Source organism: Glycine max, chromosome 16, assembly GCF_000004515.6.
Source record: "Glycine max cultivar Williams 82 chromosome 16, Glycine_max_v4.0, whole genome shotgun sequence".
Classification (NCBI taxonomy): domain Eukaryota; kingdom Viridiplantae; phylum Streptophyta; class Magnoliopsida; order Fabales; family Fabaceae; genus Glycine; species Glycine max.
The window spans coordinates 7,183,787-7,202,776 of record NC_038252.2 but is presented as its reverse complement, the minus strand read 5'-3'; the positions used below and the strand labels follow the sequence as shown (position 1 = coordinate 7,202,776).

Below are 18,990 nucleotides of genomic sequence, written 5' to 3'. Positions count from 1 at the left end.
TTCATCCACAAAATAAGCTGTAACCTTTACCATTAACATTGAGGCAAAACACACACACACATAAGGCAATAACCACACACACACACACACATATATATATATATATGACACCACATAAGGCAATCAGCAAATGCAACTTTTTCAACTTTTTACACCCTTAGAACATGACACTAAATTCACACCACAATATGTGTTTCAAATACCACAATATGCTTTGATCCTGGAATCAGATTTTATGGCCTCTTCAGTGAGAAAGAAACGAAGATATCCATAATGATCAAATGGTTTATAACGTAGAGGATATTCCTCATCAACTAACTCCTCTTGTGGTTCCATTATCTTAGCAGCATATGAAAGTAGTCCCATGGAGTATCTGTCTATCTTTGAGTTCATTAAAACTCTATGTTCACAAGCGGGTATCCTGTCATTACTCCAAACCTGTGCCACAAGGTTTTAATTTAAGCATTTTTAAGGAAAGAGAGTATAACATATTCAAAATTTTATATGAGATATTAAAACATAATATAGAACTATCAGGATCGAAAACTTTGAGGCTTAAATATATTTTTGATGTTGGTAAATATATTTGATTTTGTTTTTAGTCTTCCTACATTTTTTTATTATCTTTGTAAATTTAAAATTTCCATTCTTGGTTCTCTTATCAGTCTATATCACAAAAATATTTATGTGGCTCAATGCAACATTGTCATGTAAGTAATTTTGTAATGAAAGAAAAAAAAAAGGTTTGAATACTGCAAAGATCATTAAAAATATTATGATAACTAAAAGTAAAATTTTTGTATATTTTTTAAAACAAAAAAGTATTTAAATTACTTTTAAAATTTTAATTTTTTTTTACCTTAGCTTAGTATAAAAATTGAAATGGAAAGCATTATTGAAAATTGTATGTATCTCATTTTCATTTTAGTATTATCTATTTTCATTTTTGTCACTTGTGCAAATGAGCTATATCTGCTATATGGAGAAGTCTTTACTAAATACAACCACTTACTCAAGTTTCATACATGAGTTGCCTACAAGACTAATTATTTCTTCAAAGTAATTATTTTCAGAAGCGTCAGGCTTTGCATTCCGCTAACCTTAATTATTTTTTTTCGTACCTTCAACTTTAGCATTTTAGGCACTTGATTTATTATTATTAGATTGAATTATCATTTGTGTTTAAAAGATGGAATTGACTCAAAACACTATTTATTTTACATCACTCTGTGTATTTGATGTAAAATAAAATTATTTGGTGAAGTAATTAAAAAGTAGGAGTGGACATGAATTAAATTTTTAAGAATCTAATCCATATCCAATTCATATTAACTTAAATGGATTGAATTTTAAATCTATATCCATATTTAAAAAAAAACAAATTGGATTCAGGATATAATTCATTTAAGTGGATATAGATTTGGTCATATCTAATTTATATCCACTTAAATGTTATAAGGATTCTTTTTTACAAATTTTAGTAATTAAACGCTAAAAAGTGAAAACTTAGCATCTATTCATTTAAGAGTTATTTTCAACCGACCTTGGTCAATACTATTTTCGACCGATCTTGGTTAGGGTATTTTCAGTCTATCTCAATTAGGGCAATTTGGGATGACATTGGCCCAGACATTTTTAAACCGATATCAACCAAGACTTTTTTTCGGCTAACGTTAGTCAATGCATTTTGGGTTGACATCGATCAAGGATGTTTTGGGTCAATCTTAGGTAGGGTTATTTTATGGTTGAGATCGGCTAGGGTTTTTAGTCAATATCGGTCAATAATATTTTTTGGTCGACATCGACTAGGAGTTTTCGATCAGCGTTGACTGTGACTGGTTTTTTGTCAACGTTGGATAGGATTTTTTTTTGTCGACATCGGTAAGGTTTTTTTGGCTGATGACGGTCATTGATATTTTTTGGCCAACATTAGCCGATATTATATTTTGGTTGACGTTGGCTAGATTTTTTTGCTGACGTTAGTTGAAACTATTTTTTTGTTGGCGTCAGCTAGGGTTTGTTGGCCAACATCAATCGTGACTATTTCTTTTGGCAAGCATTGGCTAGGGATATTTTTTGTTGACATCAACTAGGATTTTTTTGGTCGACGTCAATTGGGGGAATATTTTAGTCGACGATAGCTAGGTTTTTTTTACCAATGTCAGTCAATGATGTTTTTCGGTCAATATCGGCCAAAAAAATCTTAGCATACGTCAACAAAAAAAGTCTTGTCTGACATCGACCAAAAAAATTCTGGCCGATGTCAGTCAAAAAACCTACCTAACGTCAACCAACAAATAATCTCGACAGACATCGCAAAAAAAAAACCTAATTGGCGTCGACAAAAAGATAATCTCGACTGATGTTGGCCAGAAAAACTTTGGATGACATCGGCCAAAAAATATTCTCAACCAATATTGGTCGAAAGAACCCTTACCCACATTAACCAAAAAATATTCTCAACCGATGATGGTTTAAAAACATCATCAGTTCACATTGTCCAAAATAACTTTCGACGAGATCGACAAAAAAATAGTTCCTATCGAAGTTGGCCAAAAAAATCTAATCGTCATCATCTCAAAAATTGTATTAGATTTAAAAATTCAAACAAATATCTAATTCATATCCAATTGATTGGATTGGATTTAAAATCCAAACCATTTAAATGAATTTAAAGCGGATTAGATTGGATTGGATATGGATTGGTTTTATATATTTGAATTTTTTTGCATAGTCCTACTGAAAAAGTATAAAATAAGTGAAAAACAATAAAATCATTATTTATTTAAAAATGATAATTTGATAAATATATTAATTAAGGATAAAAAAAAAGAATATAAAAAATTAAAAACATTTTAAAAAATACTATTTCGATTAACGTTTCAAAAATATTAAAAATTATAAAAAAAAACTTATTTATCAAATAATCATATGAGTTTTTCAGGAGATAAAAAAGAAATAAAAAAATTAAAAATTAACAAAAATATGTTATTAAACATAAATTTTTTGAGATCATCAAAATATTCAACAAAAGTGACTCACCATCAATGCATCGCCGCCCATTACCAAATATAGCGAGGGTGAAGCACCGACCTCTAACCATTTCCCATCCTTCAATTTGACCCCCAAGCCTTCTACCTTCTGATTCAATATAGTTAGGAAAGCTGTGTCACAATGAGGAGCAACTCCCAAATTGCTCTCACCCTCTCGGGGAATTCTGTATTTGTAGCCTCGAAGCACATACTCAGTTGATTCAAGTAAAGTCTCAAATTTCTTTGTCTCGAGTCCATAGCTCTCAAACACCATTCTCTTTACAATATGATCCAATTCCACTAGTTGTTTTGCATAGGAATTGACACTTTCACTGTTCAACAGAAGAAGAAAAAACATGAATCAAGGTTAAACATATATTTGAAGTTACTAGCGTGGAATTATTTATATTGTAAAATAATTAAAAATCCTATTAAATATAACTTTTAAAGAGGCTATAATTTAAAGCAAACAAACTAACCATATAGGTCAAATTACAATTGTAAGACAATGTAAATAATTTTTATACTGCCAATGTTATATTGTTTTCTTATATGTGCCGGTGTATGTGCGCCTGATTTTAGTTATTTTTTATTTTTAATCAACTTTTACAAAAGTAATATATTTTAGTCTTTTATAAAAAACTTAAAGTATATGGTCGATTTTTATTAATCTTAAAGATTAAAAATAAATAAAATTTATAATGGTTAAAACAAAAAATATTATTACATTATACAGGGTCCATAAAATACATGTGACAAATTACGCGGTATTCCATTACACACATCAATCCTTGATGTCAGGTTTGGTACAGGAGTACGGGTGTCTAGCTCTTAGCTGTTGGACTCTCAATGGATATGTTATCTCTAACCACTTAATTATTCGAATATATTACAACTTCTTTGTCTCTTGTCATATATTCCATTGTTTACCAATTACACATTAATTTTATAATTATGTGTTAGCTATTATCTACTAGTTAGTCATTATCTGCAAGGTTGGTACATAATAGCCCAACAAACAAGGACATACAGCTCCCTCTTCACTCTATAAATATTAAGTTCTCTCGTATTTTTTTCATATTTACTTATACTCTCCTAACCTACGTAGCATTAGAGTTATTTGTTTTATAAGTTCTCCCTCTTACCTTCGAGGTCACTTTCAGTCCGACTACAAAGTTCAGGAGTCCACATTAACCACGTCTATCCTAATGTGTATCAACTCCGAATTTTAATAGGTACAATTATATTTTCAAGAATAAAAACATTCTTGAAAATTATCAATGTTTATGATTAGGATGGAAACCGAATGGCTCACGTACATTATTTGTCCCGAAAATATAACATATTTTAGTTGAGAATAGTTTAGGTACTAATGGTGGTGTAAAGAGATTTTTTAATGTGATGAAATCACAATTTTTTTCTATCATTGAAGACAATTTATATATAAGGGACTTAATGGTACTAGAGGTACCTCAAATACAGAAAACAGGCCCAACATCCAGCAACTCGATTAATCTATATTAACACCTCATCCGGTATAAATATAAACTAACCCCTTAGCTGAGATAAAAAGGCATCAGAATCCTGCACATAACCAAAACCCGCATAGCAGAATATTCTGCTTCCCCCACACAAGAATACATTTTCCAATTCCTAAGAATCAGTCACAAAACCATAATCACAAACTAACATGGTAAAAAGAATATCGATTTTTATAATAACTATTACCTTACCAGTCATATTTATTATGATTTTTAATTTATTGAGGATGTAAAAATAAATTAATTTCTTATAGGAAGTAAAACTAAAAAGCAACTCAAAGGATCGGTGTAATAGTGATGTAAAGTTTGGTTGCGTAAGTAAAAACAATTTATTTAGGGAGAGAAATTATATACCATTCTTATCATGTATAAAATTTCCTTTAAGTTAATAATAGTCGTGCACTGTAAACGATATTAATTTTTGATATAATAGATTGAGATATATATGTAGTATGTGACCCAAAAAAAAAGTAAAACTAAAAGGCATAATCAAAGTTTCAAGGTAAAAAAAATATTTAAACTAAATGAAATTAATTTTCAGGATTTGGAAACAAATTAGAGCCTGTTTGTTGCTCTTTACAGAAAATTAGAGAACTCGTTAAAAACAAAGGTAGTGAGCGTAAACGCCTCCTTTGCTGCAACGTTTGCACTACTATATAGTATATAGCAAGCACCTGAGTGAAAATAGCCAAATAATAGAAGCCCCAACAAGGTGTTGCAGAATATTTAAGGCACTATGATATTGTCATAAAAATATTTTTCGAAACTTGATAGATATAAGGTGCGAAATTAACTTGTGAATACTCAATCGGTCCATAGGATCAAAATTTGTGAAAATATTTTAATTACCATCGAAAAATCTAAGATCCTAATTAATTAGGGTGATCACCAAATCAAAAAATGAACTAATGAATCAAATCAAACAAACTAGTAGTTAATTAATTACCAGAAATGATGATTTTCTTGGGGCCACATAACGTGTGTGTATTTCTGGCAATCCTGAAAGCTGAGTGGGTTCATGATACCCACAGATTCATATAAAGGAATCCCAGGTCGTTGCCCAGAATAGCTGAATATAGGCTTTTCAGTGGTTTTCCTCCGTTTTGTTTCTATTGAGAGGTCAAAAAAATTCATCATTTCAGAATAAACAGAGTCGTATGTCTCCAAACTGACCTTATCATAGAGTGCCAAGAAACCACCATGATCCTCAAGTGCACCACGCACTACTTGAGAAGCTGAAACCCATGCATCAGTACCCGGTTTCAGATTTTTGTTGGTGAAGTCTACAACTGGTAGCTCAGACTGTGTTTGGGATTCCATGATCCTTAATTAGGACTTTAATTAAGCTCCCTATCTTGCCCAAAGATTTTGATATGATGCAAGTTATCACTGCAAAATTCAATGCTTGTGACACATGTAAATGCAAGTTTAACATTTATCCGCTTAAATACATTTTTGGTATCATAATTTAATATTTTTTTCATTTTCATTCTGTATTTTTTTTTTAATTTTAATTTTTGTAAAATGTATTTGTTCTTATTGTGGCTTAGATAATGTTTTAAATAGTAAAAAAAATGTTTTTATCAATGAAAAAAAAAACAATTTAAAACACTTTAAAATAAAAAAATAAAACAATCATATTTTACAAGAATTAAAAAAAAAACTTAGAAAAACAACAATAAAAAAATACTAAATTATATAGACTAAAAATATATTTAAATCTATTTAAAATTTCAAAAATCGTGTGATCCTTTCTTTCTCAAAAATTACCTTACCTCTATGTCCTTAACATCCATCCACCTTTAAGAATTGATACTAAAGTAGTGGTCTATCTAACCAATAATAATAAGAAGAAGAATTTATAACTATTAATAATAGTAATTACACTTTTAGTATACAGATTTCTTATTCTTAAATTATTCTTATATATATATATATATATATATATATATATATATATATATATATATATGAATGTTTTTATTTTCTTCATAAATCTTTTAAGATATGTAATTGTTGTCACTTCTTTTAAAAAAACTACTACCACTATTTTTTTAACTGTTTTTTTTAAATAAAGATAGAGGAAGGAAGTGCCTCCTTTTCAACTAGTAATCATGATAATAACACTCTATACCAACATATAAAAAGAATATTATTTACACTAATTTCTAAGATCATTTTACCCTTAATAATATTAAATGTTATATACGTATTAATGAATCCTCTTTTATTTCTATTCCGCAAGAAGTGCAACCGTCAACAATTTTTGAACCTTCTCACCCATTATTCTAACAATAATTTATCAACTCTACTCCTCCTATTTTTCTACACCTATGTCACCGTTAGCAACATGATCACTTTTTGTCAGATTTTTTCAGTTTTCCAAATCAAAGATTTTATAGTGAAACTTGATAACTTCCTTGCTTACTATTTTACTGTTGCGACATTTACATTGTCATGCTTCATAACTGTCTTATTTTTAATTTTTTTTTTCTCTCTCTTTCTGTTTTTTTTTATTTTTTATTTTGAAAACATTTTTTAAAATTACTCAAATAGTGGTATTCACAATATCCAAACTTAATTTTGATGACTTAATTCGTCCAATAAATTTCCATTCACCTAGAATTAAGATAATAATACACACAAATAAATTACTCTCATCACGAGTGTGTTTTCTTTCTCAATTATATAATGCATTCCGTTAAAATTTAACTCATTTAAGGAAATTATTTTTAATTTGTTGAAGGACACATGTGCTTTCAATAATTATATGTGATTCCAAATTATTGAAGGTATCAATTTAATAATGTTGTGTGAGTGCTTATTAATTAAATAAAATATATTCATTGACCAATTGCTTTGAGATCTCCTATGTGTAACAATTAATTTTTCTCTCTTCCGTGCAAAATTAGTTGCTTCAATTCATGAGAGAAAACATGTTCATTTCAGGACATTTGTGTGGGACTCCAAATCATTCAAGGTATCAATTTCAAACTAATTATTTTCTTTACTCTCCACTTGCATTAGAAAAAAAAAGTAATAACTCCCTCCATTGATTCATTATAACTCTTTTTGCCCCATCTTTGTTTATCAATTTTCTTTATTAGCATCTTATTTATTTATTTTACATAATTTCAGTATGGGTGCATATATGTATTTGATTTAGAAAAGAGGCAGATGAATAAATTTGAGTAATCATTCTTATCTCCATAATTGAGTACTCACTCTTATATATATGTTTTTATTTTTTTTCTTCTACAAATGTTACAATTATGCTTGGATTGAATAGATATATCAAACAAGCAATGAGTAGATTAATTGATAGTTTATGAGCTTTAGAAAACAAACAGATTGAAAAAAAAAACTCTCAAGAGAGAACAAAGAAGTTGTCACGCAAGCACATAGAAAAAAACTCTTGTATTTTATAATTTCTTTTTTTTACCTTATGCTCTTCTTCTTCATGTTATTTTATATAACTTTTTTTTAATAAAAATTAAAGTAACTCTTTATTTTACTAATTATTAAACTTAGGTATTTTTTTAATACTACTAAAATACAATAGACTACATGCAATGCATAAAAAATAATATAAGAAGTAGGAAAATTCGCATAAATCAACATGTATTCAGAAATTATATTGAACTAAAATTAATATACACATTAATTAAAAAATGATAAATATAAAAATAATATAGTGTAATAGAAATCCAGACACATAAGTGTGACAATGCCAATAATGATAACAATAATGATTATGTAATTAGAGAATAAAAAATAAATATATTTGATTAAAAATCACATTGAAGATGCGTTATAAATTGCAGTGAAATAATTTGTAACATTTTTTATAAAATATTTTGTTTCCAATTCTATAAAGGCACTATACATAAATCTTGAATTGTCACATAAATAAAAAATTAATTTTATAATAATTATTTGAAATCAGTTATATGATTTGAAATAATTATTTTTCATAAATAGTTAATACAAGAATAGTATATATTTTTTAAAAAATTATATCACTGCAAATTCTTCCTCAAAAGTGTGAGACATGGATAAATTAGTCCTTAAAAGATAAAAAAAATTCAAATATAATCCTTGAATGTGCAATAATTAATAAGTGTAACAAATTAGTTCTACATATAATTTAATAACAAATTGATCCTTAAATTTTATAACTTAATGTTAAATTAGTCCTCAAAAAATATAACTTATTATCAAATCAATCATTGAATATTATAGCTTAACAAAATAGTCTTACAAATTTAATTATAAGACTAATTTATCACACTTTCAGAAATTAGTGTTACCATTAAATTTATAAATTAGTCTTACTGTTTTATCACTCCACCACACTTTCAGAAAAAAAAATATGATTATATATCCTATAAAATACTATAAAATAATACAAATTCTTATCCGATCGATCTCAAAGTAAAAATTTTGTCTTGATAAAAAAAAGTACAAAAATTATAATATTTTCAATAGCTTAATTTTAAATGGAAAACATAAATGTTAAATTAGTGAGTACGCACTGGGCAATTATTATAATTAATCTTCATCCTCATTTCTCATATTTATCTTTTAAAAAAATCCTCATCATTTCCCATTTATGAAATAAGTATTTCTATGTATAAAGAAGGTATCAGTTTCTTGTCCCTTTCTGAGTAATTTCCATTGATCTTCATTGTCCAGGAGTTCATAAGTTTTAAATTTTCGTCATTTATGGTAGTTAGCATTTTAGTATGTATAATGCATAGGATAGATGTATATTTTATATAATCAAAGTTTATACTAAATAAATATTTTTCAATATATAGCCAAGTGAAATCAGACTCAAATCCTTTAAATAAGATTTTGAATTGAATTTGTGGAAAAAAATATGTGATTATTATAAGAGAAGACTCTATTAAAGGTACTCAACCATATTCAAACAAGTAGATTGAAAGATCAACCTTACTTTTAAAAAAGTTATTTTAATTTTTAACTCAAAAATATTATGTTCCATATTGAATTATTCATAAATATAGATAACATAAAATTTATATCTGTCAAAAATTAAAATTAATGATATGATCATAACAAAATCTTTAAGGACTATTTAATGGTGTGAAACATAATTATATTTTACACTGATTCGTCATGCTATCTGGTATAAAACAATGAGAAGATTGGTTGCCAGGATATGGAGAGGATGAAGGGAACTTTTGTATGTTCTTATTGAAACTATTTGTGGGAGTTGCTGATTAATGATATTAAAAAGAAAAATATATGATCCTCGAGATGCAACAATGAAATTATTTGGATGGCAACTTCATCACACGATCACCAAAATAAATATTCCTGGACCACTGAATAATTATACAAATTAAGATGGTCATGCATTAATATATAATTTTATTTTGGACATTACAATAATTCATAATAAAAACGTATTTAAATCATCAATAAATCTGTGACATCATGGCTTACTTTATGAGACAACGAAATACATTTGTCTACATATTAGTCTTTGCTTGTATTCGGAGAATTTTTCTTTTATGACAAAACCATGAATATGGCATCGGGTACACATATAGTAAGACAATATATCAAGCGAATTTGGATGTAAGTTTTTTTAAAAAAAATCAAAACATTATATCTTTAAATAATGGCATGAATAGAAGCACAAGATGTGCCACTGTCCAACCCAAAACAAGTACATCATATGAAATTATGCACGTCCTCAAAAGAAAAGCCCCATACATTTTTTTGGTACGTATAAAATATTCCTTAGCTATATTTTTAACAGCAATATTCTTGCTATCATGCTATAAAAATTCATTGCGAATGATGTGTACCCACCAACTCGACGCAATTACCGCAACTAACAACAACTCTCCGTCTCATGACAGAAAACATGTAGTTAGAATCTTGAATAGAGAATTTTGACAATCATACAACATGAGAGTGTATAGTTGTGAAAACCAAATCCAACAAGTCGGTTGGACCGATTCAATTGGAAATCGTTGGTCTAATCGATTTGGTCAAGCTATCATACTTGAAATGCAGTCAATTTGGATCAATCCAATTTGATCAATTTGGATTTAATAAAAATTGGTGACCTGAACCACATTAGCTCGGTTTGATCCTGTCAATTAATTTAATTTTTTTATAATTTCTAAAACATACTATTGAATAGCCTATAATATGCTCCTATACTATTATTTTAATCATGATAACAATATATAATAATTAATAATTATTATCTTAATTTTAATATGATTTAATATTTATATATTTTATATATTTATATTAGACTTACTCATAACCATTGGACAACTTTTTTACTTAGTCATAGAAAATAACAAAAACTTCTTTAATAATTTAATAATAACATCCAACAAAATAATTTATAGTAATAAATAATTATATAATATTAGAATATAAATTATAAATTAATCATATTTTATTAGCTATACTATATAATTTATTTTTTTAATATATATATATATATATATATATATATATATATATATATTATGTAAGTGATTTACATTTGACTTCTAATTCATTGATTCAGTATTTCAAACAACTGCATGACGGAATCCATTTTCATAATAAGTGAGACTGGATACGTTACACTACCACTGTTACACGAAACCCAACTCCACGGCAAGATAATAATTTGCTCCATCATTTCGTGTTGGTCGTGTCTTTTTACTTCAAACTGTATAAAGTTTCTATTAATTCCCCAGATAAATTTTACATGAATTAATTCTGTTAAATGAAAAAGTGGATGGTTTTGTTATAGCTAGGTTTCCCGTATATGACCAAGAAATAAAGAACCAATGCAATCAGCACACTGGTTAGACAATCAACCAATGCATTGGATAATAAAATTTAAAATGAAATAGCTAGCATTTGGCAGCTTCATTGTGATTAAATTCAAATATTAGAAATAAAATAAAGATTTTATTGGAAAATATGAATGACTAAAACGAGAGTGGTCCTAGCAGTTGATTAATTAGTAATATCACGCTGTATGGGGGACACATTAATGAGCACACAGGTCAGACGAATTAAGTGATGCATTGGATATTAAAATTTAAAATATATTAGCATTTGGCAGCTTCATGGCAATCAAATCAATTTTTTTTGGGGGGGTACATACTAGAGTTTTTTTGGGTACATATAAAATTCAAATATTTGAAATGAAACAAAGATTTTCTTCATAAAGACGAATGACTAAAACAATAGTGGTCCTAGTGGTTGATTAATCAGTGATATCATGCTGTCGGGGACACATTTGGCTATGTAATTCTAATATATTAAAAAACTGGAACCAGAAAATGAAACCAAAATGGATAAAGATAATGATGAATATATTCAACGAGGTACAAAATATAAAATTATATGATGGGAATAGTTAATCGAAATTGAAAAATTATAACACGAATAATTTCTCTGCAAATTGATGAAAAACTATAATAGTTATTCCAATTGACGACAATTGAAATAATTACAAGAATCATTGAACACGGACGTAAATCTTGATAAATTTCTATTTTAGTAACTTTTATGAATAAAAAATAATTAATTTTATAACTTCAACATTATATTGTGAGTTTCATGAAGTTACGAGAGTAATTAAATAAATTTTAATTTAATATTTATAGTATCAATTTATTTTAATATAAAATATATAATTGAAAATATAAGTAAATATTTACAAATATGTAATTATACAAAATTTGACACCCATTTATAGCAATAATGTATAATATAATTGAGGTTTATATATGTTATATGTAATTCCTTAAATGTTTGACATTTTGGTTTTAGTTCCCCAGTTATTTTTTTTAGTTTTCAAATTTTTAAATTACTTTTTTAGTCCTCAGAAGTGTGTTTGAAGGACTATAAGAACAGATTTTGTGTCTTCTTAATTAGTCTCCAAATTGAAGTTGAGATACTAAAAAGAACAAATGGAGGATCAAAACCAAAATTGTCAATAATTAATATAATTCAACCATTATAATTGATAAAATTTATAATTTCCAAAATGTTACTACTAATGTAAGTTTATCCAAAGGAGATATAAGGTGAGTTGAATAATTAAGAGAGAAGAATCGAAGGAAAATATTGTGAATTTAATTTTCTCTGCTAACAAAAATTAATTACATTCTAATAATTAATATTTATTGATATATATATATATATATATATATATATATATATATATATATATATATATATATATATATATATATATATATATAAGTTTATCCAATTTGCACCAATAATATGATAATCTAAAAAAACTTTTAAATATAAAAATATATTACAATTAAATGTATTACATTATGTTTTTCGTAATGTCTAATTAGGTGATTTTAATTGGATTGCAAGAATAATTTAATTGTCATAATTAATTAATTTAATTGTTTATTTGGTGATGGTTTTTGGTGTTTATATCCATGCTCATATTTATGTTTATACTTAAATCATGTTTTTTTAATATTTAAATCATGTTTTATGTGTGATTAGTTGGTTTTTAAAGTATTTGGGCCTAAGTGAGTGGGCCTTGAGTAATGAAAAATGGGTAGAGCTTAGTGAAGCGTGGGTTTGAAGAAAATGAAGTGAAAGAGTCATAAAATTCTAAAAAAACCTTTTGAAAATCTGAAACTTAAATCAAAATATCATTATCTACTATTTTCTTTTTTTTTTAAGAGAACCATCATCCTCTTGGGAGCTTGAGTTTTACTTCTTCTTTGTGCAAAAAGAAGCTTCTTTTTCCTTTCATTGTTGTTCTTAGTGTGGTAAGAACCTTTCTTACTCCCCTTTGCTTTCATTTTTGTTTCCTCGTGGATCACTCATGGTAGCATATGAAAAAGCTTGTTTTGGGTTCTTACTTGAGGTTTATGTGCGTTTTATGCCCTTGTGTTGTAGTTGTTGTGGAATGGTGGAAAAGATCTTATCTTGGACCTGTTACCAATTGAAATATTTTCACTTACTCGAATGAAACGGGATGGAAGCTTAGCCGAAAAGGGTTTGCTGTTATTTCAGATAAGTGATAAGATATGATCGTTATAGAAGATAATTCAACCAATTTTATAAAACTAAGAGGATGCTTAGAGGATAATCGCATCAGAGTTTGAATTAAAGCTAAAATCACGGGATTCTAGATGAAGTTAGTTGTAAATGTGAAGACCCCATGATCTAAGAGGTGGTTCCTAAAAAATGGGAGCGTGGGATATGCTCTGCATGGTTGCTTAGTTGAAACACGGGTAAACCTGCCGAATTAGTTGAAAATGAATGAATCATGGACGAAGATGATTTAAATTAAGTTGGTTTAGATTTATAGTATAAATAATTGTTTCAGAAACATTTGTAAGAACCTTTAACCAAAAACAACCAATCAGTACAATTATTTTTTAGCTATTTTCGAGTTTTCTTTGTCGATTTTATTGCTTTCCATTAATTCAGCCTTTACTTTAATTTGTTTGTATTTCTGCTAAGAGTCACCCCGAATCAAGTGCTTTCTTTAGCAACTTAAGAGTCCACAAAAGGTCAAGAGACATATTTCCCCTATTTGCAACCAAATCGCTTGACTTATCATTCAAATTGTGGAATTGTATTGCAGCATACATAGTTGAATTGTATTAGATGCCACCATCTCCTCCCTTATCATAAAGTAGTGAAGGAACATCATTAGATGCACCAATCATTCCACAGGGGCTTCGACCATCCTCTCCATCTTAGCAGCATCCATCTCTCCATCACCCATCAATTTGGAGAAGTTCAAGACTGATTACAAGATGAAGGCACCCATGGCTGATGAATATAGGTTTCCTTTGACATTCACTTCAGCAAATCCACAAAATATATAAAGGAAGTGTGAAGTCAGTGAAGAGGTGTTCAAAGAGCCCGCCCACAAAGAATTCACTTCTGCATCTACACCTGAATGAACGAGGTATGATTATCAGCATACACCATCAGAGACCTATAAGGCTCCACCTTCAGATGATATAGTCTCTCTTGAAACTCCTTCATGAATGTGACCAACATATCCCAATCTGGTAAGGATGCAACCATATTGGTTGGTCCCATGTACACAACAATGTATCCGTCCATCAATGGAAGAAACACCAGAAGAGGCAAGGAGGAAATTGAAGAAGAAACAAAAATGCCCAGCAATGGTGGAAGTAGTTAACCGCCCAAGGAATTAGAGTTCCTTGTTTAGTGGGAAAAGGTTGGTAAAGGACACATTCAAAGCCTTCTAGAATCAGATCATTTTGAACGACACATTCAACGCTCCATCATTTTGATCATGCATTACTTATTCTATTTTATCATGATTGTGTTGATCAAAATTTATATGATTTGTCATCATAAGAGATGGGAGATTGTTAGGACTGGATGATCCATTGACCACTAGATGATCCACCTTGTTTGTGATTTTGATGATTACAAAGGTATAAATTGTTTATGGTCTTATGAGCTATTGTTAAGTGAACATGACCTACTACATAACGATCACACTGGGTTTTAATTCATATCCTACAACTCTAGTAAGTACAAGTCCAACCATAAGTGGAAAATAATTTTATTAATAAGCTATTCAGCATCAAATACGTTGTTAATGCACGCACGTCCATTCATTGTGAAAACTAGTGTTCAAACACTGAGTTGGTTTTGTTTGCGTCTAATGGACTTAATCCTTTACACACTTTATTTTATATTGTTTTTAAGTGGCGTCCAACGAGTACGAATAGTCAATGTTAGCTACAAAAGAAAGTGCATGAACATTGCTTTTTCGATTTTGTTTTTGCCTTTTTTTATTTGAAATGCTAACATTTGAATTTAAGGAAAAGACAAAATAAAAGGAATTAGCAAGAATATTCTTCAAGGGTCGTTATAGTTATGGAAGAGAAGCACATGCAGTTGTTTGTACTTTTATTCTTCTCTCTCTAACCAAAGTGTGTCACGTTGCACGTTGCATAGACTCCAATTATGAGACATCGATCATTTCAAGAGTCAACGTTGATCCCATAATGACTCCTTCATTGAAGTCTATAAAAGGTGACTCAAGCTCAGGATTTCAACAATGAAGCATATTTGAGAAAACAAGCAAAAGAAGTTTGAAGAGAAACTCTGTCAAAATCATTAAATGACATACTCTTAACTTAAATAGTTCATCCTTTGCATAGCAAATTTTATATGTAATCGAGCTTAAGTTTTTATCCACTCTTTGAATATTATTGAATCATTGTATTTATTCAAACTTTTATTTGTGAAAGCCAAGATGGACTTAGTGTAAAAAAATACTTGGAATTTCTAAGATTTATAGAGAGTCAAAGAGTGTACCAGTAGTGGCCTAAAGAATATTATTGTAGCCAAGAGTGACAATATCGAATACTTGTTTGTGATCAATTTTGATTAGTGGGACCCTTTTCAAGTGTGTAAAGGAGAACTAGACATAGCTTTGTTTGAGTAAACCAACATAAACTTTCTCTCATAAGTTATTTGATTAGTATTCTCTTAAGTTTACTTTGACACACTTGGTCACAAAGTGTTTATTTGAAAAACCTCTGTGAAAACTCTTATTTATCTTTCACTAAAACTATTTTTCTATCACTAGACGAAATTGTCATAACCTACCTTTTACAAATCTTTTTGTGAAAATGTTTTACTTTGAGAAAAAGTTATCACATTTGTCTAACACATTATTCAACCCCCACTTCTAGTTTGATCTTTGATATTTCACCATGCTTTAATGTTGGACGTGAGTAAGTTTTACTCCGCAGGATTTTGGATGCCATGATTTCAGCTTCCTTTTCATAACTTTCACCACTCTCATCGTCAATGTTGACTAGCAAGATTAAATGAGATCCCCATATCATGAAAGCATCTCTCCATGTCTACCTAGTTTTGTATTGAGTTCAAAGGCAAGTTCAAGTACCAAGTAAAAGCTACTTATGTAAGAGATAAAGGAAATGGTTGTAACTTATGAAACTCATTATGACTAGCTTCACCGCTCTAGACTTTGAATCGTCTTATGTAATCCATAGTCGATTTCCTATCTTCATTAGTAAAAGTAAAAATAAAATAAAATTGGTGTCTTGTATCCCTTCAACAAAGGCATCATACAATCCACCCATTATGGATACGACTTCTTGTACATAGGTATCTCTATTGACTTTAGTTGAATGCCGAAAAACTTCCTCATGGTCTCTACTATCATCTCTAGGTCTATCAGAGGTGTTATGGTAGTTTTCAACGATTGATAGCCGATTTGACCCATAGTATTTGCCCCCAAGTTTGCATCATTGTTCACATAAGATGCTTCTCCATTATTAATGCCTTAGTCATAGCCTAACAGGTACCTCCCATATGTGATACAAAGGATGCTACATAAGGTAGATCGATCAGGCCAGTAGTATTTGTTGGCATTTTAGCTAGTCCTACCTATGGAGGAAAGAAACGATTAGCATAATTATTTGCTTTTGTTTTCCCCCCAAGGGTAGAAACAAACAAATTACTAACATTGGCAGACATATGAATCGTGCTTGCTACTAAGTGTTTAGGGAAAAACCCCATGTGGCTGCCTATCAGGTAGACTATATTAAACATTCCTGTTGTGGTCATATTCGGCTGAGTTGCTTGCCATGTAGTGCATAAAGGCAATATTCGGCTAGACCAATGGCGTTGATCTTGCCCGAATTGGCCCATTTAAATGAGAAGAATCCAGATTAATTACCTGATTTGCACTTCGTGATTTATAAGCATTGAAGAAGCATAATTTTCGCTAGCATTCACCCTTCTCACTTCCAATTCTTTAGTTTGTTGCATCTCATTCAGCACCATAGGTTTGACTATTTCAGCTAGTTGCCTAGGTAATTGATACATTATGTCATGTATTCCCAAGTCTATCTATTGTCAGATGAACAAAGTGGTCGTAACTACGGATGTTTCATTAGGTATATAGTAGCATCAACAAACATGATACAATAAACATATTACCAATTGAAGGATTAGGCAATGTTGTTGCTACTAGACTTGTCATCAAGGAAGTAGGCATCCCTAATGAGTTCTTTCCTCTTTTTTTCAACCATTCTTGTTCTTGGCTTGTTGATCCATCTCACATGTTGTCTTACCAGAACGCAAATGCATAAGCTGGCACGACTTAGTCTATGATCAAATTGTTTGATAAATTCACCTACTCTAGTCTTATCGAGCACGCCAATTTTGTTGTTGCGTGAAATAACAAGGCTAGCCAAATGTGTTTCGGTTAACTTCTGCTCTAACACGATTCTAAAAGTTGAATTCATGATCAATCGATTTGTGAGTTAAGATAGAAAATCTCTCTCTCCATTGTAATGGGTTTCCAAGTTACTTTGAAAATACTTGGTTAGAAGTGAATTGTAACAAAATTTAGAGATGTATATGACTAAAAGATAAATGAATTTGAAAATAGCCAGAAAGAAAGCAAGTAAATTGGAAGAAAAATAGTCGAAAAAGATCAAGTGTACTGATTGATTGGTTTGGTTGTGTCTCTAACAAACAAGTAAATTGAAAGAAAGATAGCCTGGAAAAGATACCTGTATTGATTGATTGGTTTGATTGTGTGTCCAACATTTTTCAAACAAATATTTATACACAAAGATAAGAAATAATTGTCTAAGATTGTGCTTCACTACGTTAGGCCACTAATTGGTTGTCTAATTATTAATTTCGGCTAGTTTACATAGGATTCGACTAATCATATCTTTAACCATGCCTTATTGGCTTTGATTTTTGCTCTTATCTTCAATGCATGCTTAGTTAAGCTTATCTTCCACTGAAATCCTAGCCTTAACTGCCTAGTTGATCGTTCCAAGTTTTTTGGATCCATAATAAATGAAGATACCTTGTTGACTCTGATTTTTCCAAATCATACTTTTTAATGATAATAAATTCAAATAATTCAAAATAACTTTGAATTTATTTATCCTTATCATTATCATTATAATTCGACAACAATCTTAACTTTCAGATTTATCATATCGGCTAATTAAAATTATTTTGAGTGATAATACTATCCATACTGTCAAAGGATACATAAATCTTGCGAAATCTAAGCAACTTCCATGCTAAAAATTGCACCCGTTCCGGTATATATATCATGTGCAGTAATAATGTTATGATCATACAAAATCCTTAAGGGTTATTTAAAGGATTGAAAATAATTATATTTTGTTGGTATTAATATGAAGTAGGATCTGTTAGAAATGATGACTAATTTTTTCCGAAAACTAAGAATGTATTTAAGATGAGTATTTTTTCTCTTAATATGATTTATTTCATATTTAAAGATTAATTAGAATTGAAATCATGAATCACTTGGTTAAAAAATACATTAAAAAGTACAGGTGAGTACCACTTATGTCAAACATTGA

At 29.2% G+C, this 18,990-nt stretch overlaps 1 protein-coding gene across 1 annotated transcript; it reads right to left on the bottom strand.

The window, feature by feature from the left end:
* Positions 1 to 6,009, bottom strand: LOC100815288 (probable inactive 2-oxoglutarate-dependent dioxygenase AOP2). Its single transcript, XM_003547672.2, has 3 exons — positions 5,520 to 6,009; positions 3,043 to 3,364; positions 1 to 438 (listed from the first exon to the last, which is right to left on the bottom strand). Exons 1-3 carry the CDS (start codon positions 5,891 to 5,893, stop codon positions 196 to 198), a joined length of 939 nt encoding a protein of 312 aa, XP_003547720.1. The 5' UTR covers positions 5,894 to 6,009; the 3' UTR covers positions 1 to 195.
* Between the last annotated feature and the right edge of the window lie 12,981 nt (positions 6,010 to 18,990).